Source organism: Prionailurus viverrinus, chromosome A1, assembly GCF_022837055.1.
Source record: "Prionailurus viverrinus isolate Anna chromosome A1, UM_Priviv_1.0, whole genome shotgun sequence".
NCBI classification, from domain to species: Eukaryota; Metazoa; Chordata; class Mammalia; order Carnivora; family Felidae; genus Prionailurus; species Prionailurus viverrinus.
Window position 1 is genome coordinate 182,053,044 of NC_062561.1, and position 27,144 is coordinate 182,080,187.

At 41.2% G+C, this 27,144-nt stretch overlaps 1 protein-coding gene across 3 annotated transcripts in view; it reads right to left on the reverse strand.

The window, feature by feature from the left end:
• The window catches only part of TENM2 (teneurin transmembrane protein 2), a 944,724-nt gene that overhangs the window by 305,936 nt on the left and 611,644 nt on the right, over window positions 1-27,144 (reverse strand). Inside the window, exon 2 of one of the 3 annotated variants that reach the window (XM_047877010.1) lies at window positions 10,477-10,488. The exons of the other annotated variants lie outside the window; for them this stretch is intronic. Coding sequence (XP_047732966.1) covers window positions 10,477-10,488 — 12 coding nt within the window. The remainder of the gene's footprint in view (window positions 1-10,476; window positions 10,489-27,144) is intronic. 3 annotated transcript variants of the gene reach the window in all.

A 27,144-nucleotide genomic window follows, 5' to 3' on the forward strand; every position in this document is an offset into this window, starting at 1 on the left:
ATCAATTTAATAAGTATGCTATTAGCAGGCAAAAGGCAACTGTCATTAAAATCACAGTGTTAGCCTATTATAGTACACCTGATTTATCTGGAGTACCTAGAATTTATTTTTAGGTACTGTGTGGCTTTTAGTCCTAGGAAGGAGGAATTGCACATTTATTCTTTGTGAAAAGCTAGGGCAGGACAGGTAGGACTCCTGGCAAGGGTAAGTGAATTTAGAGAGAGGCTGCTGCCTGTGTACTTAAAAACTAAGTGCTTCAATTGTCCTGTTTGCTTGTTTGGTCTTATTTGCTGGAAAAATCTATGCTTAGATTTGTTGATGCCAGAAATCTTGATCCTTACAGGGATGCCATTCCCATATTCTGTCCTTCCTAAATGCCAATTGGTTGACAGTGGAGTCATAAGAAAAATAAAGTAGTTCTTTGTTGTTGGGTCTAACAAGGTTAGCCATGGGGCCTGCAAAATCCTGGAGTATCAGCTCTTGTGTTGACTAGACTAGCAGAACTCAAACAGCGTGTGGAAACAACCAACACCCACATTGTATATATAATATATATATAAAGGATTTTCTTTGGAGTGAAGGAAGTAAATTCTTAATAATTGGCTATTGTTGTACTCTTCCTAAATAAACAGATGGAGGAGGTATTTAGGCTAGGTCTACCCTTGCCAAGGTGGGTGGGTGTAGAGGAGAGTAGGCAGGCAGGGATAGACTAAGATAGCTTTGTTTTGCTCTGTAGTCCACACTATTTTTTTTCCTGATGATTAAAATGATAAAATGTATGAACAAAAAAATTGTAAGTATAGGCCTGCCTAACTGCCAATAATTCACTCTTTTTGGAGATGGCATGCCAACTGTTGGTCTTTAAAAACTTCGACCCCTTGGACCCTGAGATGATGAATTAACCACAAACTCTCTGCCTCCTCCTACTGAACTATGTCATTGGGGCAAGTTACATCTTGAGAGCAATTTGAAGATGCTAGAAGTGATGCTGGTGTTGGCAGAGATTTTGGACTCTCTGGTTAGCGAAAATTGGCACCAGGACATGCTGTACAGATCTGACCTCAAATGGGAGGCAGAGGGGAATCAGATGGAAGATTTTCAAGAATAACAGCCTCTAGTTAGAACTGGGAGTCTGCTGCAGATAACCAGCTTTGTGGTTGGCTTTGAACCCCTGCTTGGCCACACTTACTTGCAGTATGACTACTTGAAAGTTATGTATTTGTTTCTTTGTTTCTTCATCTGTAAAATGGGTAATTTTACTTCTCTCATATAGTTGTTAGGAACATCAAATGAGAATACATCTATAAAAAGCCTACCATGATTCTTGGCACATATTAAGTATTAACAAATGTTATTAGTATATATTATGTGTTATAATTAATAATACCGATCATAGCAATAACAGCAATAGCAACTTTACCTCGTGAGGAACTCTAGCTTTCCTGCCTCTTTTGAGTGGTCGCTTTTAAATCAACATATGTTTAAATCAATATATAAAGGCAAAATCACCAACCTCAGACCTCTTCCAGCTTCAAATGCTGTCTACAGAAGGGCATTGTGACTAAGTGACATGACACAGGCATTAATACGCACAATCTCTAGAGCATTGCTCTAAGAGCTTCCAGAAATGGAACTTGGGATTCAGAAGCGTTCCATTTCTTGGCACAAAAACAGACACATAGACCAATGGAATAGAATAGAAACTCCAGAACTAGACCCACAAATGTATGGCCAACTCATCTTTGACAAAGCAGGAAAGAACATCCAATGGAAAAAAGACAGCCTCTTTAACAAATGGTGCTGGGAGAACTGGACAGCAACATGCAGAAGGTTGAAACTAGACCACTTTCTCACACCATTCACAAAAATAAACTCAAAATGGATAAAGGACCTGTATGTGAGACAGGAAACCATCAAAACCTTAGAGGAGAAAGCAGGAAAAGACCTCTCTGACCTCAGCCATAGCAATCTCTTACTCGACACATCCCCAAAGGCAAGGGAATTAAAAGCAAAAGTGAATTACTGGGACCTTATGAAGATAAAAAGCTTCTGCACAGCAAAGGAAACAACCAACAAAACTAAAAGGCAACCAACGGAATGGGAAAAGATACTCGCAAATGACATATCGGACAAAGGGCTAGTATCCAAAATCTATAAAGAGCTCACCAAACTCCACACCTGAAAAACAAATAACCCAGTGAAGAAATGGGCAGAAAACATGAATAGACACTTCTCTAAAGAAGACATCCGGATGGCCAACAGGCACATGAAAAGATGTTCAGCGTCGCTCCTTATCAGGGAAATACAAATCAAAACCACACTCAGGTATCACCTCACGCCAGTCAGAGTGGCCAAAATGAACAAATCAGGAGACTATAGATGCTGGAGAGGATGTAGAGAAACGGGAACCCTCTTGCACTGTTGGTGGGAATGCAAATTGGTGCAGCCGCTCTGGAAAGCAGTGTGGAGGTTCCTCAGAAAATTAAAAATAGACCTACCCTATGACCCAGCAATAGCACTGCTAGGAATTTATCCAAGGGATACAGGAGTACTGATGCATAGGGCCACTTGTACCCCAATGTTCATAGCAGCACTCTCAACAATAGCCAAATTATGGAAAGAGCCTAAATGTCCATCAACTGATGAATGGATAAAGAAATTGTGGTTTATATACACAATGGAATTCTACGTGGCAATGAGAAAAAATGAAATATGGCCTTTTGTAGCAACGTGGATGGAACTGGAGAGTGTGATGCTAAGTGAAATAAGCCATACAGAGAAAGACAGATACCATATGGTTTCACTCTTATGTGGATCCTGAGAAACTTAACAGGAACCCATGGGGGAGGGGAAGGAATAAAAAAAAAAGAGGTTAGAATGGGAGAGAGCCAAAGCATAAGAGACTGTTAAAAACTGAGAACAAACTGAGGGTTGATGGGGGGTGGGAGGGAGGAGAGGGTGGGTGATGGGTATTGAGGAGGGCACCTTTTGGGATGAGCACTGGGTGTTGTATGGAAACCAATTTGTCAATAAATTTCATATAAAAAAAGAAAAAAACCCAGAAGCGTTCCATTTCTATAAACAAACTATTGATGTTAATGACAGCAAAATAACACCAACAATAGCTGCTAGGAGTCAAGCTCTCCTGTGTGTCCGGTCCTGTGCTAAGTGCTGTACATAAATTATTTCAATTTGTTACCACTCGATCTTATGGGGTAAGTTTTCTTCTCATTCCCATTCTACAGATCCAGCCAGTGAGGCTCAGAGAGGTTAAGCAAAGCCCCAAAGGTCACGTAACTTAGTAAGAGGAATAGCTGCTTTTGGATCCCAGGGTTTCTTCCCCATTCTGTCATATGCAAAATATCAGGAGGCCCAAAATGCACTCACGTAGGGAGAGAACAGAGACCTCTGTCCTGGTTTATACAAATCACCCTGACAAATACAGAGGAAAAACTGGTTTAACTCACTTCTTTCCACATTTGCTTAAATGGCAGAATGAAAACTTACGAGGAATTGGAGGGAATTGCCCACCTCAAAGCTCTGCACCTCACAGTGCTGCTTGAATCAGGAGAAATAGGCCAGAACAGCCAAACTGCAGTGCAATCTCTTTTCTGTGCCTTCCCAAAAGGCCTTTCTCAAACTTCCTCCTCCATGTGCATCCTGGCTCCCATAACCAGTGGCATGAGGGATAAGCAGCAATTAAGTCTTTCGGAGACAGAAACAAGGGCACACTACGTCCCAGCTCATCCTTCCTGCTCTGACTGAAGGTACTTTGCCAACAGCCTGGGGGTAAGGGAGAGGGGTTGGGCGAGTCCAGATCCAGCCTCGTCCTGTGTTTAGAAAGAGGTGGAAAGAGATTTACTTGTGTCTAAGTACTGGACACTCGGGACATTCAGCTTGCTTGCTCCTTCCCTGTTGTAGCATCTACTGAATGATTTGTCCTCTCAAGAATAGACTTTTATTGTTACTGACCACTGGATGGTATTGCCGGCTTTGTAGGGCAGTGACTGATCTGCAGTGTTTCTCAGATGTGGTCACTACTGTAGCAAGCTGCAGCCCCTTCTCCACATTTCAGAATGGGGGGGGGGTGCGGAAAGAGAAGAAAGGATGAAGGAATGAGCCAAGTTATAACCTCTTTCTCATCTCCCGGTGCTCAGCTACAGCTTTGACCAGTGCCTCTCGGCCTGGATCGCACAGTCCTGGATCAGGGGACTGTCCTTGATAGAAAGGCCCCATTCAGCCTGAGAGGAGCACCAGAGAAGGACAGGGCTGTGTTCACTCATAAAGAATGATTTGTAGTTCTCTTGCTTACACTACATATATGACCTCAGAGAAAAAGCATTCTGAGTGCATTCACAACGACACACACACCAACACTGCATGGCAGAAGCAAGGGAATTGCCGTCACCAAGAGCAATTCTTTGCAGGCTTAGAAACCAAAGTTTTGTCAGCTCTACCTACATTCATAAAAAATTAGGGTTTAGAGGGACATCGTAGGTCATCTAAGAACAATTGCGCCCATTTAATAAGCACCAGCTGTGTGATAGGCCCTGTGTACATTTCACCTTATTTAAACTTATAATAACCTTCACAGTGGATATTGTTCTCCATGATAAAGACAAAGAAATGGAGGTGCAGGGTGTTAAAAGATCTAAGTTTCTCTCCTTACATGTTGTATTTAACTGTAATACATCTGGGCCCCTCCTGAGTGCATACTGGGCATGTCTCTTTCATACCCTAGATGCATGGTTTTATGTCATTTTTGGACTCTCCTGTTTTTCCTGCTAGACTGTGAATTCCTTCAGCACAGGGCTATGGTGGCTAGCAGAGTAGTGCTGAATGAAGGAATGAATGAACGAACCAATGAACACATCATGTCTCCTGGGGTTATTTTGCAGAACCTCAGCAAGGAGGGGTCAGAGCAGATTTCTGCCTCTGTTCTTTGGACATTTCTAGGCTACTAGCATCTGATGGGCCTTCCCTTATGCCCAAATCCTTATTACCCTCACAGGTCCTTCAACAGGGAGACAGCTGGACCCAGGGAGAAGGTGACTTTGTTCCTCTTTGTTCTTAGTTTTATTTTATTTTTTCCTGTTTCTGCCTGATCACCTATTCTCTCTTTTAAATAACAGATGTACAGGGGTGCCTGGGTGCCTCAGTCAGTTGAGCATTCAACTCCTGATTTTGGCTCAGATCACGGTCTCACAGTATTGTGGGTTTGAGCCCTGCATAGGGCTCTGCATGGAGCCTGCTTGAGATTCTCTCTCCACTTGCACTCTCTCTTGTCTCTCTCAAAATAAATAAATTTTAAATAATAGATTTACTGAGATATGAAATTCAGCTTTAAAACATGTACACTTTAGTGCTTTCTTTTACTATATTCACTGAGATATACAACCATCGGTACTGTCTGATCTTAGAGCATTTTCATTACCCCCCACTAGGAAACCTCATAGTGTTTAGCAGTCACTTCCCAGTTCCCCCAACCCCTGGCAAATATCAATCTACTTTCTGCTTCTATGGGTTTGCCTATTCTGAGTACTTCATATAAATGGTGATTCCCTCTGTTTTTTAGAACAATGTCTGTCTGTTGCAGAAGCCCATTGGAACCAATCAAAGTTAGATCTCAGATGGGGCATACTTCATACTACTTAAAAATATCTTTTCCTGGCAACTTGAAGCTGGTGTTCACAGGAGCTTGTTGGCTGAGACCCTACTGCTGTTGATATTTTTCAGAAGGAGATTGTTAGATATGACCATTTGAGAGCCAAATGTATACTTGAGGGTCCGAGGGGGATCCTGGAATTTGTTCTACTGCTTCAGGCATGGCTGTAATCACTGCAGACAGCCATTCTTGCTCAACTAAAACACAAACCCATGCAGGCGGGACTCAGGGTGGAGGGTGGAGGGAAAAAGAAGCAGGGAACTCTTGAATTGGGTGCCCAACCAGTAGCTGTACTTGAATGATGACCTTAATACCATTTGTAGAGGACCATCCTGCCCACGTGGGCAGGTTCTCACATATGATGGGGCAGAAAGGGATTTTAATCACAGGTGCCACATCATTATACCATACCCCTATGCTCATTCTTTGTGTTCTTCAATCATCTGGAAGGTATCACTTGAGATCAATGTCAACTCTATTAGCTACTTTCTAAGTGACAAAGACAAAAAAAAAAAAAAGACCACTTGAAATACTTGAGAGGAACCATCCTAAAGAGAAGATTTTATTGCAAAGTTATGTCTGAGCAGTGCCTATCTGAGCATTTCAATAAATCTACATTACCCTAGGTATTTTGGCATCCTCTGGGAGAGGAAAGCCTATCAGTAGAAAGTAATGATTTTGGGTTTTTCAATTGCCCTAAGGATCTTGACAATGCTATTAAGACCCATGCTTTCCCTGTCGAGAAGTTTAGGAGTGAAATTATTAATATGCCCAGACGTTATGTTGATTGTTGCACTGTAGCAGAAAATACTCTCTCTGTTATTTGAGCTGCATTATCACTTTCCCAAGCAGAGAATTGCATCAAAAATTTAAACTCCTCTCATTCCAGCTCATTGCATAGCTTTTCAAGGTCTTATTGTAAAATAGTCTGGGCAAAATTTGGATATTTCCCTACCCATGAAAGATAATATGTTTTTCACAGCCCAGACTATTATTTTTTTTTTTTTTGAAAAATAAAAATCACAAGTGGAATTTTCTTCTATCACGATGCCATTCTTTAGCTCTTTAACCAGGTTTTTGTCGGGGTATATTTCATTTTCTTTTCCTTTGGATGGTCACAATGTTTTCCCCTGATCACAGGGAGAAGATCAAAACAAAGATAAAATATGATTTTGATTTTAGGTTGAGCGTCTGATGAACAGAACGACGGAGACAAGCTCTGATCTACACCATTCATTAATATCAAGAATGACTGAAGCACACTAGATAAATGGCAAGGACAGGATAAAGGTTCTTGGAGCATTTTCACTACAAAGCTCAGCAGAATTATTTACTATCTGGGTGACCTTTTCCCCAAATCTCTCATGGTACACACCTTATAGGGCAAGGGAACTAAAGTTTCTCCATACTATATAAACAGAAGTCAGCTGAATGTCAGACCTTGAACTGCATCTGGTTTCATGTCAAGTGACAGCTGATGTAATGGGATGTATAGGGCATACTGCTGGAGGGATTTTCAGGATACTCTTTCTGCCTTCAAAATATACAAACACACACACACACCACAGCAAGGAATTACTAAAGAAAAATATCTGAGAGCTTCCTAAAGAAACATCTCCTCCCAGGGTTGCCTGGTGTAGATACTGTCAGAGAGACTGCCCTCTGGGTTTTATTCACAACTGTTCAGTGGTTTCTTTCAAAGTCAAAATTGTTTTGCTTTCCTAATTAAAGTGGATGAGACAGTGCTCACAGCCTTTTCTATCATGTAGCATGGATGATGAGTAGGAATACCCAGGGCTGAACAGAGAAAGATGAGGAAGTCCACCTCCACCCCACCCAAGAGTCCCAGGATACAAACAACTTTCAGAAAAAAAACTGGGACCAGTAGGATACCAGCGTGCTCTGCAGATCTTAGTTCTGTGGGGAAAGAGGAGGCAATGGAATCACCGTCTCCCACTGCCCCCTCCCACCCTGGGAAACAAGGGTTTCTTCCTAGCCATGGCTCGTAACAGGGCTTTCTCAGTCTTTTTGATACTCATCTCTCCAGTTTCGCCTGAGGGACTTCTGGAGTTAGACAATCAGAGTTATGAAGCACTTCATGTGTCTGTGCCTCTATTTCCCTGTTCAAAAAAGGGGGCAAATACCATTCCTACTTGGTCAAAAGTTAAAGGAGAAAGAACATTTTAAGTTAAAGTGCTTGGAAAATGCATGACAAATAGGAAGTACTTAAGAAATGTCAGGATTTATTTATCTTTCCCTGAACAGGCTAATTCTTTCTTGAGGCTGTGGAGAGAGGAGTGAAATAGACCCTGTGATTCAAAGATTATTATTGTAATGACTTGGAAAACTTCCTGTTGCCAGATATTTTTAAGGTAAATAGCACCATTAAGAATTAAGGATCTCTTTTCATTCTTAGGAGTTATAGAAACTCTAGGTCTCACAGACTACCAAAATAATCAGTGCTCTTGATTTCCACCTTTTGCAACTTAAACACTTGGAAATAAAACCACCTGGTGGTAGACAATATGAAGGGCCCTACATCAGCTTACCTTGTATAAATTCTCTTATTCCCTATGGAAATGAGCATAAGGAAGGCCCAGGTTTTCTTGAATCTTGGTGTTTCTATTTAGCACCAGCTCCCATTGCCCATGAAAAGCTCATGATAAAATCAAGATTTTCTTTGTTGTTGTTATTGTTGTTTTTGTTTTGCTCATGCTCATCTATGACCCATGCAGTTTGCTCTATCATGCAATTCACCACTGAACAACTCAGGCAGGTCCTGAGTTATTCATCACATTTAGATGGTTTAAGTCATGAATTAGCAATTTGTTTCTCAGGGCTTCTTGGGTTACAGAAACTCTTTAGTATTTATCATCTCAAATGGGATCATTCTTAATCCCATAATGCAGAGAGTGAGTAGTCTCTCTCGTGAAATATCAGATTTGGAGGAGAAAATAATTTCCATTTCTAACACTTCTTATCTTTCTAACACATTTTAATAGTGTGGTCTGGGAAGGCTTCTCAATAAGATGATATTTGATCAGAGACCTGAAGGAAATAGGGAGAGAGCCACCGCAATGTCTGGGGGAACAACATTTCAGGTAGACGGAAAAGGAAGAACAGAGACATTTTAAATGTGGGATGTGCATAGGGATTGGCCAGAATACCACCTGAGGTTTGTCTCCTCCATTAAGCTTCAAGCTTACTTCTCAAAGTAAACAATGAAGTAAGTAGGAAAGGTCCTGATCTTCACTGGCCTTTGATGTGGGACTGAGCCAGGCAGGCTTCTGCCTCAGGCCCTTTGCAGTTGTCTTATATTTGGCCTGGGGATACAGATAACTGACTGGCTCACTCAAAGTGGCTCACTCCCTTAAGGTTGGAATGTCTTTCAAATCTCCCCTTTAAGACACGCCTTTTCAGGCAACCTCAGCAGTCATATCCTCTTTTCTATGGTGTTTCTCTAAACCACATATCATCACATTTTTCCCCCTAGTAATTGTCTTTCTGCACTAGAAATTAAGTACCTTGAAAGCAAGAATGTTATTTTATTTTCTACTTGATCCCTGGCACCTCGAACACTTAGTAGGCACAATAAAGAACTTCTGAATTAATCAAATAATTAATACGTATGGCAAGAGCAAAGGAGTCAAAAGGAGAGTCCAAATTCCGACAGAAATGAAGGTCTTGCAAAGGGGCTGCTGCATGGTGTCATCTGAGACAAATCTCAAATGCTTGAACTTGACTAAAGTTCAAGAAAAAAATTATTGCAGGCATCCTTGCCAAAACACAGTTCTATATCACGCAAACTGTAGCAATTTTTTCTCTTCCTGCAGTAATCCAAACATGACAACAAATGCCTTACAAGCAGAAATCCCCATGGAACTAATGATGGCAGAGGCCTCTGACACACCCCAAGTGGGAATAGACACATTTCACTTCTAAACTCCGACTAACAGGATCTCCTGTGGCTCTCCGTGCCACTTGAAAATGTTCGCTTTCCATCACAAATTTATTGTATTAAAGGATCTTTGCTACAGGCCAGTGGCTTACCTGAACAGGGTGAATCCTAATTCATCCATACACTTGGTGGTAGGAGAAGCCAACTGGATGTGGCAAGGACAAAGGGTATACTGTAAAGGGTTTACAAGTCAAAAGCAGGATACATGGAGTTCTTCCTCCTTCAGGAAGCCCTTTCACATTGCATCAGATCAAGTCCAAAGGCTTCCTGTGTGCTGACCTATGTAAGATATTTTATGATTGCCCTGTTCTGGCACTAACATTGGATCTGACACTGGCACATTATATACTGAATGACTCCATTTGGCCATATTTAGCCTATTAGATCTTTATTAACTTTTCTAACCTGTACATGGAATATAATTGGAAAGAGTTTTCATTCCAAGGATTTTCTTAGTAGGGAGTCCAGCTAGATTAGATGCAAGTAGCCACTGGGTAAAGTCTTTCACATTCTCGGGGAGAAACCCAAAGAGTGACGGTTCTCTCTACAAGATTCCTTTTGTTTTCTCTCTAATTAAGTTCTGACACAAGAAGAGTGGCATATGAGCTATGCCCACTTGTGACAAAGCATTTTCAATTACTTCCTTGTTCATTCCTTCATTCACGTCTTCATGGGTTCATTCACCTGGCAATTCATTATTGAGCATCTATGCCGGGTCTGGTAGATTTTTGACATGGTAGATCTCTGGCCTCTAGGAAGGTAAACAGGTGGCAGATCTCCAGCCTCTGACCTTTTTGTTGAGCCTTAAAGATCCCATGGTAACTCTTCTATTTTTCTTCTGGTTGTTAACTACCCAAAGACTTCACTTTCTCACGAATGTTTTTATTCACATGTCAGCTTATGTGCAATAATTTTATAAGGGTCATTATGACATACTGCTCTGACAAGTCTTCGTATATGCATATCATTCGACTCCACATGAACCCCTTCCCCCTGTCCCCCTGTCTTATTTCCCAAGATGAACTCAATCTTCGGTCAAGTCTACATCTTCCAATATACAAGATTTTGTGCTAGGGTACTGTTTAAAGGGTGCTCCATGGCATACAGAGAAATTCATAAGAATGTTAATTATTACCTGTGGAGAGAAACTATAACATTTTGATTCATTTGTGTTTTCAGTTGAATGTGGTATTTATCAACTCTCTTTTATGTTTGATTGTAGATAATATAGCATGGTGAATTGGAGCCCTCTATTATGCATATGGAATACACATGCTGTATTGCTTTCCTTGTAAGATTAAGACTCAGAATTCTTGCTGTGAATTTTCAGTTCCATCAGTAGGATCCATATGGACTTTGGAGTAGTCTTTGCACACAAAAAATAGAGTGAGACATCTAGATCCACGAAGTGAAAATAGAGATGGGATTAATGAAGTTTTGCCACTTGAGTTTACTCCAATTGTCCCATCCCAATCTTTCAGCACATCTATAAATACCCTTAGCATCCTCACCCTCATTCTATGAATAACAGAAAAACCCATCATTTATAGATTTTTCTAATTAAAACACATGTATTCTAAACCAAAGAAGCCATAAACAGCATTGAGAAAAGTAGGCAAACACACTCCATGCTTTTTTTGTTGAGAAATTTTAGCAGAAGTTCTTTTTAAGATTTTACTTTTTAGGCAATATTTACACCTAACATGGGGCTCGAACTCATAACCCCAAGATCAAGAGTTGCAGGCTCTCACAAAAGAGCCAGCCAGGTGCCCCATATGACATAAAATTTAAGGGTTATCTCATTAAGGCACTAAACAAATAAATAAATAAATTACCTATTAAATCAACCAGAAGCAGCACACGATAAAACAGAGTATTATGCTACAACATACTTTTCACAGACATAAAAGCTAATCAACATACCATGACAGAAACTCTCATACATTGCCAGTGGGGATGTGAAATACACAGACATTCTGGAAAAGTCTGCCAGTTTCCTGTATTGTTACATTGACCACGAGATCTAATCATCTCAATTCTAGGTATTCACCCTACAGAAATGAAAATGTATCTTTATCTCAAAACCTATACATGGAAGTTTATAGCAGTTCTATTATGATCACCAAAACCTAGAAACAACCCAGATATTCTACAAGTGAATTAATACAGTGGGGTAATCTGTATGACAGAATGCTACTCAGCAATAACAAGGGACCAACTATTGATACATGCAACAGCTTGGAAACATCTCAAAGGTACCATGCTGAATGGAAGAAGTCAGTTTCAAAATGTTATATACTGTGTAACTGCATTCACATGACATTCTCGAAAAGACAAAACTAGCGCGGCCTGGCTGGCTCAGTCGGTTAAGCGTCTGACTCTTGATTTCGGCTCAGGTTGTAATCTCAAGGTTCATGAGTTGGAGCCCCGCATCAGGCTCTGCACTATCATTGTGGAGCCTGCTTGAGATTCTTTATCTCTTCTCTCCCCTCCCTCTCTCAAAATAAATAAACTTTAAAAAAGACAAAACTAGGGGGCGCCTGGGTGGCTCAGGTCATGATCTTGCGTCGGGCTCTGTGCTGACAGCTCAGAGCCTACAGCCTGCTTCAGACTCTGTGTCTCCCTATCTCTGCCCCCCCTCCCTCCACTCATGCTTTGTCTCTGTCTCAAAAATAAATAAACATTAAAAAAATTTATAAAAATAAGACAAAACTATAGTGACTGAAAACAGATCGGTGACTGCCAGGATTTGGATTGGGAGAGGATGTAACTACAAAAGGGCAGCATGAGGGAGGTTTGTGAGGGGACAGAACTGCTCCGCATCATGATAGTGGTGGTGGGGTTACACAAATCTATATGTGTCACAATTCATAAAATTCATAAAAGACAATTTTACTGCGTGCTACTTTAAAAGTATACAATAAAACAACAAAAATTAAACATGTGGCTGAATGTTAAGAACAGGACATAAGGGTTCCTGCGTGGCTCAGGAAGTTAAGTGTCTGACTTGGCTCAGGTCATGATCTCACAGTTTGCGAGTTCCAGCCCCGTGTCGGGCTCTCTGCGGTCAGTGCAGAGCCCACTTCAGATCCTCTGTTCCCCTCTCTCTGCCCCTCTCCCACTTGTGTGTGCTCTCTCTCTCCCAAATAAACATTAAAAAATAATAAAAAAAGAACAGGATAGAATATTTGGTGTTGAAGGGGACAGACTTGTGGCAGAGTATGAGCCACTCCAGGGAGAGAAGCTGAGGCTATTCTCTGTAAAACAAAGGAGCCAATCAATGCCAAAACTTGGAAATCTGTTTCCAACATATATGTCACATCCTTAAAAATAAGATAAAAAAAGCACCCTAGAAAAAACAAGAACAGGAGCACCTGGGTGGCTCAGTCGGTAGAGTGTCGGACTTCGGCTCAGGTCACGATCTTGTGGTTTGTGGTTTCGAGCTCCACGTTGGGCTCTGTGCTAACAGCTCAGACCCTGGTGGAGTCTGCTTCAGATTCTGTGTCTTTCTCTATGCCCCTCCCCTGTTCACACTCTGACTCTCTCTCTCATCTGACTCTCTCTCAAAAATAAGTAAACATTAAAAAAAAACAAGAAAAAAAAAAGAACAGAGTCAACATTGGTGTAAAACTTCTACTGTGTATCACGAATAGTTTTCGTACTTGAATTCATGTGAATACTGTTTACTGAAGCTCGTGCTCCTACTGCAAGCTTTCCAAGAAACTATACTGTGTAAAAAGGAGAAAGAATGGCTTTGCTGCACAACACTGTCAGCTTCTCTACTGACACTCAGCACAATCTGTAACCTTGTAGAAACATTAACAGCACTACATTATTCATCACAATAAGATTATTAGTTGATGGGAAACAAATTACAGAGCTTCACAACCTGCTATACTTCCTGAATGCATACAAGGCAATTTTTCATGAATGGAAATTGCTACCCGGGAAGAGAAACTTGTGTTTGTCTTCTGATAGTTCCAACAGGAGAAGGGATCAATTCTGGTGTCAAAAAAGGCCAATGAAATAAAAGAAGAGAAAAAATTTAAACGGTATTTAGGAAGACCTCCTCAGGGCACTCACAGCTCAGCAACATGTCCAGTAAAGATACAGACTGTAAGCTTGGAGGAATGGAGAAAGCATACCTGTTTCGTTTAATGTGATGGCACAGCTCTGCATGTTGCCATGGATTTATTGGAAAAGCACCTTTAGAAATATAGGAGATGCCAGCAGCGCTGAATACAGGTCTGGCCATCTATGCAGCCATCGAAAATGGCTTGGCTTGTTCTGGTCCCTGTGCTACAAATGCCAGCAACTAGCAAATGCTCATCTCATCTTTTACACCTCACATCCTCCTGAAATGCCTTCCTGGCCACTCTCTTGCCCTGCAGGTGGAATGCACCCTTCTCTCTGTCATGACCTCTAGGTAGCACACATAGATGTGATTTTCCCACATGCTATTCCCTACTGTCCTTGTCCCCTTGCATCAGGGTCTGAGCCCCAGATCCAGGGTCTGTTGGATGATGGGGTGGAGGAGCAGGACTAACGGCTGGTTGGTAAACAGATAAATGAAAAGGGATATCAAGGTTTCCAATAGCAACAGCCTAACCTGGGGAAACAGGTGTGGTGTAATTAGCATAGGTCTGTGCAGCTCCAGCACCTGTGACCCACATCAGTCCTGTCCTTCAGAGCCCAGGAGGTTCCTAACTACTGGGGCTGGGACTAGCAGAAAGGAGGGGGGAAGTGCAGGAAGATGACACTGCTTAGGCTCACAACAGGGACTGTGGCTTATGAGGTCTAGTCCCAGGAAGGGCATGAGGGCAAAGTGTGAGAGGTGAGAATTCTAACAAGGGTACTGTAGGCACTGACAAGTAACTCAGGATGTCCCGTTGCACCAGCTGCTCTTCTTTGCTCCTGTTTCTCTCTCAGTTTATAGAGCCTTGCACGTCTTATTTCCTTTTCTTTTCCCGGGCACACTGTTTCCCTTCCTCTGTCCTTGCCGCTTAGGTGTTCAGACACTTTCCACAAACACTCATGAGTACCCAGCTAAAATGCTATCTACTGCTTTGATACTTCCCACCCCTTTTCTTTGCTTCCAATCTCAGGGAAAATCAGTAAAAAAATCCATTATTCTGCCTACCTGGACGATTCAAGGTAGAGCCACCTGTGCAACCGTCTGGCTGAACTTGCAGAAAGCTACGGCTCCTCAGTTGCTATAGCTGGCCATGGAGCCAAGGACACAAATACCAGGCCCTGGAAAGCTGCCGTGGCATGGGCTGGAGCTGAACTTCTCTCGTGGTGCAGACTGCGACCTGAATGAGGACAGCCTTGCAAGAGGGCAGGAAGGTGCCAGAGATGTAGGCAAGCCCTGAATCAGAAAGGCGGGAGCTATCTTTGTCTTTCCTCTCAGGGATCACTCTGCCAGTCTGGTTAATACCCAAAGGCTCTCGACGCTTCTCAGTGCTCCAGCCAAACTCCCTTGTCCCAATTTCTTCCTCTGAACCAGCCCTTTCTCTGAGTTACATCAGTGGCTAGGCTTGTCATTAGTACGTGTTTTCCAGAAGGAAGCAGCCCTTTTCAGGTCCTTGCTTTTATTTTATTTTTTATTTATTTTTTTTTTTAATTTTTTTTTTCAACGTTTATTTATTTTTGGGACAGAGAGAGACAGAGCATGAACGGGCGAGGGGCAGAGAGAGAGGGAGACACAGAAACGGAAACAGGCTCCAGGCTCTGAGCCATCAGCCCAGAGCCTGACGCGGGGCTCGAACTCACGGACCGCGAGATCGTGACCTGGCTGAAGTCGGACGCTTAACCGACTACGCCACCCAGGCGCCCCAGGTCCTTGCTTTTAAAGGTCACTACCAATGTGGCATGTCTGCCTCCTTGTTGGGTTACATTTTGCTTACAAAGTGTGGTTTGAAGCCAAAACAGTTTGAGAGAACATGTGCATCTTTCCCCTTCTCTTGGGAGGGAATCTGGTGTTCTGAGGTAAGTGAAATGCAACTGTCCCATTCCATACCCATGTTCTATTTCTCCCGTTAAGAAAAGAACAATGTGAAGGGATGCTGGAGATTCACAACATGTGACAGCTTATAGTAGGATCTGCCACAATACTAGGTGAGTGGATTTTACTATTCTAGAAAACAGCCTTTCTCAACCTAACCAAAGGAAGTCCAGGGTAAGATGTGTTCTGGAGGAATTAGTCCCAGGTGGGCCTGATTTGAATGGGTTGGATAACTATAGATCAGGTAGCACCTTGTCTAAGGTGAAGTCCCAGATGCCTTCACTGTATACTTTTACGTAGTCTCCTATAGTACCATGTGTGTGTCACATTCATGAAAACACTTTACCATAGACAAGAGTGATCATAATATTTATAATACTAATAGCTAACTTTTTTGAGCACTCACTTTGTGCCACGTTCTAGCTTAAGAACTTTACTTTTATATCCAGAAAAATAATGACAAGATGGTTGTCTACTTAACATGCAATAATAGCAAGAGTATCTAAGTATGATAATCCTACTTGGTCCTCATAGTGACTCTAGGGAAGATGCTCATTATACAGACCAGGAGACTGAAATTTGAGAGGTTTAACTGACTTGCCTCAGGTCACAGAGCTGGAAAGGAAGAACCATCATCCCAGGCTACTGATTCCATAGGCCTGGCTCTTCATGCTAGGTGGTCCTGGGTCACAAATATGTCTTTTATCACACATCATTTCATAAATGAGGAGGTCCGAATGAGTGAAATTCCCAAATAACCAAAACTCACTGTCCAAAAATGGTAGATTTTTTTTTGAGGGAGAGAGCGAGCAAGCAAGCATGTGCATGAGCAGGGGAGAGGCAGAGGGAAAAGGGGAGAAAGAGAAAGAGAGAGAGACAGACAGACAAAGACAGAGATACACGGAAGGAGAGAATGAATCTTAAGCAAGCTCTAGGCCCAGCTTGGAGTCTGAACTGGGGCCCGATCTCACGGCTGTGAGATCATGACCTGAGTCAAAATCAAGAGTCGGATGCTTAACCAACTGAGCCCCCAGGTGCCCCAAATGGTAGATATTTGTATTTTACCCAGGTTGTATGGATATAATAATCCAAAATTGGAAGCTCTATTTGGCTGCATTTTTAAAGAGAGCATAATGAGCATAATTCAATACTTAATTAATGACTGAAAGCCTATTAAGAGCAAACATAATTGTGCTATATGCAGTCATATAATTCTGTATCTCCTTGTGATTTATTCTGTCTCCTTCCTTGAGGTCAGGCTGTCAGGTGTCAATCTTGGGTATCAATCTTCCGGACCTACTGCTCTGCTCTACACCACCACACCCACCCTTCCATTTTCTGTGTATCTCTTAAGTTCTTATTTTGTAGAAAGTTGTTAAGTTTGTTAAAGATTACATGTTAAGGAAGAACAAACGAGACTCCAGATGAAGGCCTAATGAAGTGCAGAACAAAATAAAGCTATTTTGAGAACATAAGAGGGCATTTTTAAAAACTTATTTCTCAACTTGGGGTTATATTCCAGAAAGCCAGAGTTGCCAAGGGCCTGTCAAGCACACTCTTCAGTGTTCTGAATTGTCACTTAGCCAGTTTCTACACAGGATCTTGTTTTTCCAGCTGGAATATTAAACTGGAAGGTGGAGATCACTGTATATTTGGAAAATGAACACTTGCCAGTGGTTAGGCCAGGGTTGCAAAGATAAGAGCCTCCACTCCAGGAATTTTGAATTTAGTTCTTTTCAACACCATGTGAAGGCTGCTATGGAGGATGAAACAAGGTATACTTGACTTGAACAAACCATGGCTCATGGACCATATTCAGCCCCTGAGCTAAGTAGACTGTTTTGTCTATTTCTGAAGGGTTGTAAAAAAAAAACAAAAACAGAAAAAAGAAAAGAGAAATATGTGATAAAGACCATATATGGCTCTGAAAGTGAAGTCTAAAATATTTACTATCTGGACCTTCACAGAAAAAATTGCTGACCCCTGGCCTAGAGGTAGCAAAGACTTCCTGGAGGAAGAGGTATATGAGCAGTCACATTATAAATTCATCAGGGTCTTTTTCAGTCTTGTTCACATATGCATATATGTTTATTATGTGTGTTTGTATTGTGTTTGTTTGAATGAATACATGATGAAGCAAACAGGTATAATTGGTAGGTTCAATTAGTCTTGATCACAGGCTATGGTTCCGGCTCACTCCACTGAGCTGTCACCTTCAGCAAACAGTCTCTTTCTAAATCAGACACATTTACATCTGCTCATTGAGGAAACAACTGAAAGAAAACAAAGCATAAAACAAAGAAACAATAGAGTTTCCTTTCTCAGGTTCCATATTACACCCAATCAATCTGTACAGAAGTGAGACATTCAAATATGGAATTACCGCAAGGGGTACGCTGCTAAGCATCCAATAAATTACACCTCACAGAAGTTAACATTCCCCCCTTCCCCTCCCCGCCTGCAATCAGCCTCCCCACTTACAACTGTTCACCTAGGCAGCTCAGTACGGACGATGGTAAAATCAGCAAACATATCTTTTTCTTCTCTGGTGTTTTATATCTTGCCTTCTATTTGAGCTTCATTGAAACAGAAATGTCACACTGCTATCTTTAGAACACTCAGAGAGTTTGAACTAAAAAACACAGTAGCTGATGCCCTAGACAAAAAGTGAGGGGATGCAGATTTCATGTCTGAACAGCAAAAGTAGACACAGTTTTAAAACAGCTATTAATCTGTGATAGGAAAAATAGCATAAAGGTGCAAGATCTTTCTTCCAACCACAGTCACAACCAAAGTTAAATAATCCAGCTATTTCTGAAGCAATTAGCAGTATGTATTATTTCCTGACACTCATGAACGGAATCATTTTGAAAATCAGTGCTCTTAACACGTTTCACTATAAAATCAATTACTTTTAAAAGAAAGAAGCTCATTCTCCACCCCAGGAACATATGATACACCACCTGCCTGTTCCAAGAGATGCTTCATTTTTTTTTTAAATGGGCTTATGGGAATGGGGTGCTCTCCTTTCTGGTATTATCTGCATTATTCTGGTATTATTCTGCAGTAAGGAATTTCAAACTCATCCCTATAGTTCTATGACCAATTCACAAACATTGTGAGTCTACACCATCAGGAAACTTTCATCTCCTTTTGGGAATTTAAGCTTTCTAAGCCTGATATGATCTTAATTATCAGAAGTACATCCTTGCCCAAGTTCAATCTCTGACATCATAAGAAAGTACAGTAGCTCCATTTCAGATGAGAAAAAGCTGATTTGGGGAGATATTGTATATATCTGTTTGCATAGAAGGAATCAGGCCTGAATTTATTTTCTTAGAGATGTTTCATGGGTAACATTTTCATTTTCATCAAAAGCAACCAATTTAAAAGTTTCTATTGGCTGTTGACAGTGTCCCTAGCAGGGGACCTTGGCTGATTACAAATGGCAGTGTTTTTCAAGGAGCAAAAGGTATTATCTTATTTCCAGAGAATATCATGTAAGGCATGGTCAGAACACTGGCACTACTGTGGGATTTTTTGCTTTGTAGAAATCAAAGGAAAAGAACTTCCCCCCAGCTAAGGCTGGCATTGATAAAGTTGTAAACATTACACAGCTATAAAATATGTTAAACATATCTGTAAGTGTTTTAAACTGGCCATCTTCTACCACAGCATAAACAGCAACTTTTTCTGGCCATTTAAAAGGTCATTTAATTAATTTCCAGTTTGGTTCAATTAACGGCATCTTGAAAAAAAATGTTTCTTTCCAAATAAAATGTTTTTCTGCTTTAGGAATGATCTACTCGCTGTCAGCAACTGGCTAAGCAACTTTTAAAAGAAGGTAAAAAAATTCAATTATTTCATATTAAACCACAAGTCATTTGTCAACAGACATCAAAATGAGGATTTTTGGAACAAGCCTGGAGTCTATGGCATTAAAACAAAAAAAAAAAAATCCTTTTGTTTGACTCATTAAATCATCCTACAATGTCACAAACTTATTTGTTCCTACAACAAATGGAACATTTTGTGTCTAGACATCCATCAAAACCTTAACAAAAATTAATTGTTAAGATATCTGTATTTGTGGGGATGTGTCTCAGGTCACGTCAAGTCTGTCATGTAAGTTACCTCTGAAAAAGTCTCCCCTATCTGAGATAGGCTAAACCCAATTGATCTTTTTATGTCTTTGGTCTTCTGTAGAAGAAAGTAAAAACTGCTATTTCCCCAGAGCACAGTAAAGAGATCTGAGCATGCCTCTTCTTTAAGCAATAACCATTAATATGAGTTCCGCTTGTACCAGACATCTGTAATGCTTTGGGCTGTATTTTCTGGTGTGATAACAGTGTTGTCTTGAGAACTGGTGCATGAAGAGGACAGAAGGCAGAGAGGCGGAGCTGAACTGCTCACTGGTGCTCCCATTGAAGGGACAACATCTTCTCTTATGGGAAAACAGAGCCCTGAGCCATAAAGGGAAGTTTCATAAATCTTCCCCCACCAATTGTGTCAGTCTCTATTCTTGCTTGTGGCCCATGTCTGACCTTGATTAGAACCCAATCTCCCATGTAAGGATTCAAAAGGATCTGACATAAGATCACTGAAGAACATCTCTCACATTCTTTTAGGTCCAGACCCCGAGTTACTTGACAATCCATTTTGTGGGCAATCTCGTCTGAAAAGGAGCCAAAAATCATGCTTGATAAGTTCCACAGACATTTATTGAGCATCTGTTTTGCACCTGGGCCTGAGCTCAATGCTAGGAACACAGTGGTGTCTAAGATTTAGTGCCCATCCTTGAGGTGTTCATAGTATAGTAGGAGGGACAGACAACTTTGGTAGAACCTGTAAGTGGTAAGAAAGGGGAATGTGCAGGGTGTTCTGAAAATGTCTTCTAACCACTAGAATGACATAATGAAAACTCATAAGCTTCTGTATGGACTCAGAATTTTCTAGACTAGAGCAATTTCATGGGCAAGCTCTAACATCCTGTAGGAGGTATTTGTCATGCTCATGGAAAAGTTTAGGAATTACCCTGCCTTTTTTTTTTTTTTTTTTTACAAATTTTTCCAATGCACTCTTGGGTGTTTCTTATGTGCCCTGGGATGATATAGGTACATCACTCCATCTGCAGTTATTACTGAATAATTAAACGTGCTCCTCTTCACATTGGATGTAATTTCAGGAACATGAAAGCTCTATCTGCCTAAAAATCTCCCTCCCACAGTTTTACTATGATGCCTGGCATTACATTAGGAATATCCTTTATGGGCCTAAGGAAATGAATGCCTTCATGACATGTTAGAGCTTCATGTTATCCGATTAATCTAATTATCGCTCAGTGTCTTATCAAGACTCAGGGGCCTGAGGGACTAGAAAACAGAATTGGTAAGTTTTGATGTAGGAGTGAAAATGAGATGGGAACCACAGGCATTCTGGGGGGAGGGTGGTTCTTAGAGAGGGTAAAGAAATGCTAATAGAAGAAATGAGAAGAGACAAAGATCATTTTCATACATACTTGTTTTAGATTCTTATTATGCCCCCTCCCAAGAAGGAGGAAGAGGCATAGGAAGAGAAAGAAGGGAAAAGGATGAAAGAGAAGAATACACAAAGAAGAAGAGAGAGAAGGAGGTGGAAGATAAAGAGCAAGGATAGAGAGGGAAGATAAGGAGACTTAGCTGTGATTGAATTTCCTTTCTTTGAAATGGAATAAACCATACCAGCCCACTTTGTGGACATCATTGGGCATAATGGGATAATGCTGGTGATGCCCCTGCCAAAAAAAAGGGCAGTCAGTTAGCTTTTCTAAAGTATACCTTTGTAATCATTGGCATTTATAATTCAGAACATCAGCCCTACTATAGCAGACATTTGGCTAAGGCAGAATCTACAAGGCTAGGTGCCTTTCAGAGTGGTACAGGCAGGCTCCCAGGAGACAAGCCAGCAATGGAAACTCATAGATGCCATCCTGTAGCCCCCAGCAAGCCAAGGCAGGCACCCTATTTTTGTCCTGAAATCAACCTCTTTCCAGCTGATGAATCCCTTCATTCTTAGTTCCATTCAAGCTAGAGCAGCTCTCCCAGGGGAGTTAAAGAAAACACCCCCAAAACTAGATTTTGATATTGCATGCATCACTTGCTTTCCTCAAACACAAACCATTTGCTCACGGAGGCATCCTTCCCCTCCCTCTCTATGTGCAGCACACATGAGGAAGCCCTCTGTATGGATTGGAAAAAAAAAATAAGGATTGATTTATGCACTTAAGGCACCCAGGGGAGTGACATAAACCCAGTTGGTGTCCCCGCATCCAGGAGACTACATTAGCACTACTGCGTTACCCCGGAGATGTGCAAAATCACATGTGGCTGACATCTCCCCCCACTCAGCAGCAAAGATGCCTCACAGGCACTATTTGCTCCACAATGTTAGTGAAATAATGGAATGTTCAAGAAAGGGGTTCCTTGTATTGTACAGCAATCATGAGACACTGGGAAGAAGTGTTGAGTGATAGAGAGATTTTTGACCTTGGACTGATGAAGTCAGCCCCACTGAAGGGGTGGATGTTTAATCATGAGCACACAAAACTAAAAACATAAAAAAAGTAGAAATCAAAGGAAAAAAATAAATTTGAAAATCCTTCCTCCTTCCCATATAGCATGTGTGGACACATACACACTATATACAAACACAATGGGTTACTTACAAGAAAATTCAAATCTCAAGCTGTTAATAACAAATGTTTGTTGTTTTGTTTTTTAATTACAACTTTTAAATTTGAGAGAACTGTAGATACATGCTCCATTGTAAGAATAATGCAGAGATATTCCAAGTACTCTTTGTCCAGTTTCCCCCAGTGATAATAACCATCTTTTTTAAATGTTTATTTATTTTTGAGAGAAGGAGCATGAGCAGGGGAAGAGCAGAGAGAGAAGGGGACAGAAGATCCAAACAGGCTCTGCACTGACAGCAGTGAGCCTAATATGGGGCTTGAACTCACAAATCCTGAGACTATGACCTGAGCTGACGTTGGATACTCAACGGACTGGGCCACCCAGGTACCTGATTATCTTGTAAAACAATAGCAGAATATCACAACTAAGATGCCAATATTGATGCAGTGAAGACATACAACATTTCCATCACCAGGAGGATCCCTCATATTGCCCTTCTGTAGCCATACCCACTTCTCCCCAACCCTTTTTAAAAACTGAAATTTATACACACAAATCTGAAGCATACAACTTGAAAAATTTTGATAAATACATATACCCACATAACTATCAGGATATAGACTTTCCATCACCCCAGACATTTCTCTTGTGCCCTTATCCTGTTAATCTCCAATGCCTCAACACCATGCTATGATTTCTACCACCATAAATTAGTTTTACATGTATTAATTCTATAAAGAGGATGATAAGTATACTATTTTTTAAGTGACTTCTTTTGCTCAGAACATTTTTGAGATTCATCCACATTGTGTGTTTCATCTCTTTGTATTGCTGAATAATATTCCATTGTATGATAATATCAGAGTTTGCTTATCCATCCATTTGAGGATGGGCATTTGAGTTTGTTTCCGGTTAGTGGTTATTGAGAGCCAAAGTTGCTATTAACATTCATGCACTTATCTACTCTTGAACATATACTTTTATTTTCTTCTGTTCTTGGAGAAGGATTGCTGGGTACATATTTAATTGCATAAGAAAAAGCAAACTGGGGTGCCTGGGTGGCTCAGTAGGTTAAGCGGCTGACTCTTGATTTCGGCATAGGTCATGATCTCACAGTTCATGGGACAGAGCCCTACACCGGGCTCCATGCTGTGAGCTTGGGATTCTCTCTTACCCTCTCTCTCCCTCTCTCTCTATCTCTCTCTGCCCTTCCCTGGCTCACATACTCTCTAATAAACATTAAAAAAAATAATAAAAACTGTTGCCCAAAGTGACTGTGCCAGTTTATACTCTCAGCACCACTGTATGTGAGCTACTCTATATTCTTGCCAGTACTGGTGCTGTTAGTGTTCTTAATTTTAGCCATTCTGGTAGATGTGAAATGACACCTAAGTGTTTTAATCTTTTCTACCCAAAGACATGGTAAAAAGAGGGTCCTGAGACACATTTTGCAATCTAATGTGTGGAGTAGACTTGTAGTCAGATCTCAGTCAAAGCTCTAGTTTCAGCATCTAGCTGGCAACACTAGACAAGGCTTGCAAGCTCAAGCTCTCCAGGTGTTTTTAATGCAGGTGGTCTTCCAACTTCACTTTGATAAACAGTGCTGGGGAATAAGTTCCATGTATTTCTGATGTATCCCTTCCAGTGGAGTCCCTTTTAGGTTGTGATAAATACTTTCTTCATGCTTTGGTCACCCTGAGTTGAAAAAAGCGTTAACCTATGTCATGATCTCTAAATATTTTATAATTTTTATGCTATTGCCAGGAGAGATAAAATTGGCTGACAGGTCAGACCAGCCAGTTGGACATTTTTGCCTACTCTGCATGCTCCTGTTGAGAAAAACAATGTTTGGCCCATCAATGGGCAACCCATTGACTCGCCTGCATGGTTCTTGGCAAGCACCCATGGACAGAAATGGATCAGAGCTGGTCCCCATACACTGACACAGGAGTCAGCAAGAGTACCTTGCCTGTCTTCTGTGTTCAGCTAACTAAGCCCAAGCACCAAGAACTGCACACCTGATTCTGTTCAGCTGTAAAGAATATGTATAAAGACAAATATGTTACTGAAGTTTTGATGTGGAGAGATGTTATAATCAGATCCCTGAGCTAAAATGAAGCAGCCTTTCCTTTGAAGGGTGTGTTTAGATGATAAGAAGACAGAAATACGGAGACCCACCACTTGGCTACTCTATCAGCAAACACAGTTGGTCATGCGTATAAGCACAGGGACAAGATTACATAATAGGCATTATTGTAAAGCATTATGATAGACTTTCACGTGTGTTTTATTCTGACATCTTTCTGCTTTACGGTCACACCTGGTATCTCTATATAGATACAGATATATCCTGAGAAGATTTGGTAGCAAGATGATGACCAGTAAAGAGAGGGAAAGGGGTGAGACAGATGGCATAGTGGGAAACACTGGGCTTGTCACCTGAAAGTTAACTCCCAACTTCCCCACTTATAAGGTGTAGGAGGGAATTTTATGGGCAAAATATTTAACATATTCAGGGTCCCAATTTCCTCATCTGTAATATGGAAATTGTGACATTTATTTTATAGGGCTACTGTAAGAAATCAATAAGCTGATGCTTGTGGAAGTCATCTAACCTGCAGCCTGAAACATTACCAGGACTCATATGTGGACTGAAACTGACAACGTACACCATGGGGACATAATTCTATTTTGAAGCCACCCAAGCTGCCTTTCTACCTCACTGGCAGAGGTTCAGAGATTATATAGGTAATTTAAATTATTTACGCATCAACTAATTCTATTTCTATTCAGATGCAAACCTCTTTTCTATTGGAAAAGAGGTGGCTGACAGACCAGGTGGTGTCCTCACATTGTGAATGAAAGCCTGAAAACATTCCACACTCTCCTCACGTAGCTTTGGTTAGAGTACAAGGGACAGACACTGGGTGGTGGTGGTGGTGGAATGCGTCTAAAATGTCTTAAATCCAGTAACAAGCTCTGAAGTCCAGCTGAGCCATTCTACCATTTCCTTGTTCTTTCTTTGTTACAGGAACATGGTAGGAATGCAAATTCTGATCTAGAAGGGGCAGTAAACAAGTAAGCAAAATGCTGATTTAAAAGTGGATTTACAAGAAGGGAACAGGGAGCAGGTGCTTCTGCTTGGGTAAGGTGAAGCAAGAGACTTCACATCTGAACTGGCTATTGAAGGATGGGTTGGAGTTCACCAGATAGTTGAGGAAAAAGAGGGCCCTGGGTACTGCAAAGAGGGTGAAGGATGAGAAGTTGAAGGTGGCTGGGATGTTATATTTAAACATGGGGAGGGGGAAATGAGATCAGACAGGTAGACCAAGTAGAGTGCAAGGGCTTTCCTTAGACTTGTCACTTCCTTGAGGGCAGAATACATGTGTCATTTGCCTTTGTGTTTCAGCATCTGGCACAGATCCAGGCTGAGAAATAGCACGGTTGGATTGGGTTTTACAAAGATGGTGGTGATTAACACCAATTAGGTGGATGGGCTGGAAAACAGAGAGGCTGGGGTCCAGGAGCTAGTTTGGAGAATGTTTCTCTAGACCCAGCTACAGATGATGAGGTCTGAACTAGGGCAGCAGAGTGGACTTGAAGAACCAGGGGAAGAGTTAAAGAATACTAAGGAAGAGGAGTAACAGAAATGGGAGATGAACTGGTTATGGGCCATAAGGGATAGGGAAGAAGTGAGGGTGACTACACATTTTTAGTGAGGGAACTCAAACAGACCATTCTAATAGAACCTAAAAGATCATTTGTTGGTCTTACTTTTCCATTTCATGATTTATTTCATTTTCAATATTGTAGTCTTTCCTCCATGGCTTTCCTTGTACACTGGCAATTCTGACTAACAGGAATTTAGAAAAGTGGTCAGAAAGTCAGACACATCTGAGTGTACATCTGAGTCTGGTGCTCAAAAGCTTTCAGGGGCACCTCGGTGACTCAGTAGGTTAAGTGTCCGACTTCAGCTCAGGTCATGATCTCACAGTTCATGGGTTTGAGCCCTGCATTGGGCTCCATGCTAACAGCTCAGAGCCTGGAGCCTGCTTTGAATTCTGTGGCTCCCTCTCTCTCTGCCCCACCCTTGTTCATACTCTGTCTCTCAAAAATAAACAAACATTAAAAAAGAATAAAAAATAAAAACTTTCAGACCAGAGAAAGTTTTTTGATGCCCTCAGTCTTTTACTTCCTCATTTGTAAAGTAGGGATACTACTATTACTCTTCTCACCGGGTTGTCTTCATAAAGAGTTTATGGGGTCATGTATGTAACAGCCTGTGTACAATGTCTTGCTCATAGTAAGTGCTCAATGAATGTTAACCACTGTTTTTTTTATTGTTTTTCTCTTTGGGTTTGTTGTTGTTATTATTATTGTAGTCATGTGTCATGGTCATTTAGCACATTTTCTGAGATACATTAAGAACTTTCCTCTTCCTTTCAGGCTTCCCATCTATGATAGCATGATTGCCCTTTCAACCTGCACTTGTCAAACCATAAGACACATGAATCATCTAGGTCATCTTGTCTAACTCAAGATACAGAATCTAATTTGAGAAGTCTGGGGTAGGGTCTGAGAGGCTGGATTTATCACAAGCTCCAGGGATGCCAATGTGCAGGTCTGTGGACCACTCTTTAGGGAACAAGGATCTGTATTCTCTAGACAATTCTAGAGAGGAGAGAAAAACTCAGACTGTAACCAGATTTTTTTTTCATGTATATAATTCACATTGACGAGGAAACACTTCCTGTTAGAGCAAATAGCTTCACTGGAACTACATCCTTTGTTTTCCCATCTACGCAGTTAACTCCTGTGAATGGGACCAACTCAAGTTTACCTTGTG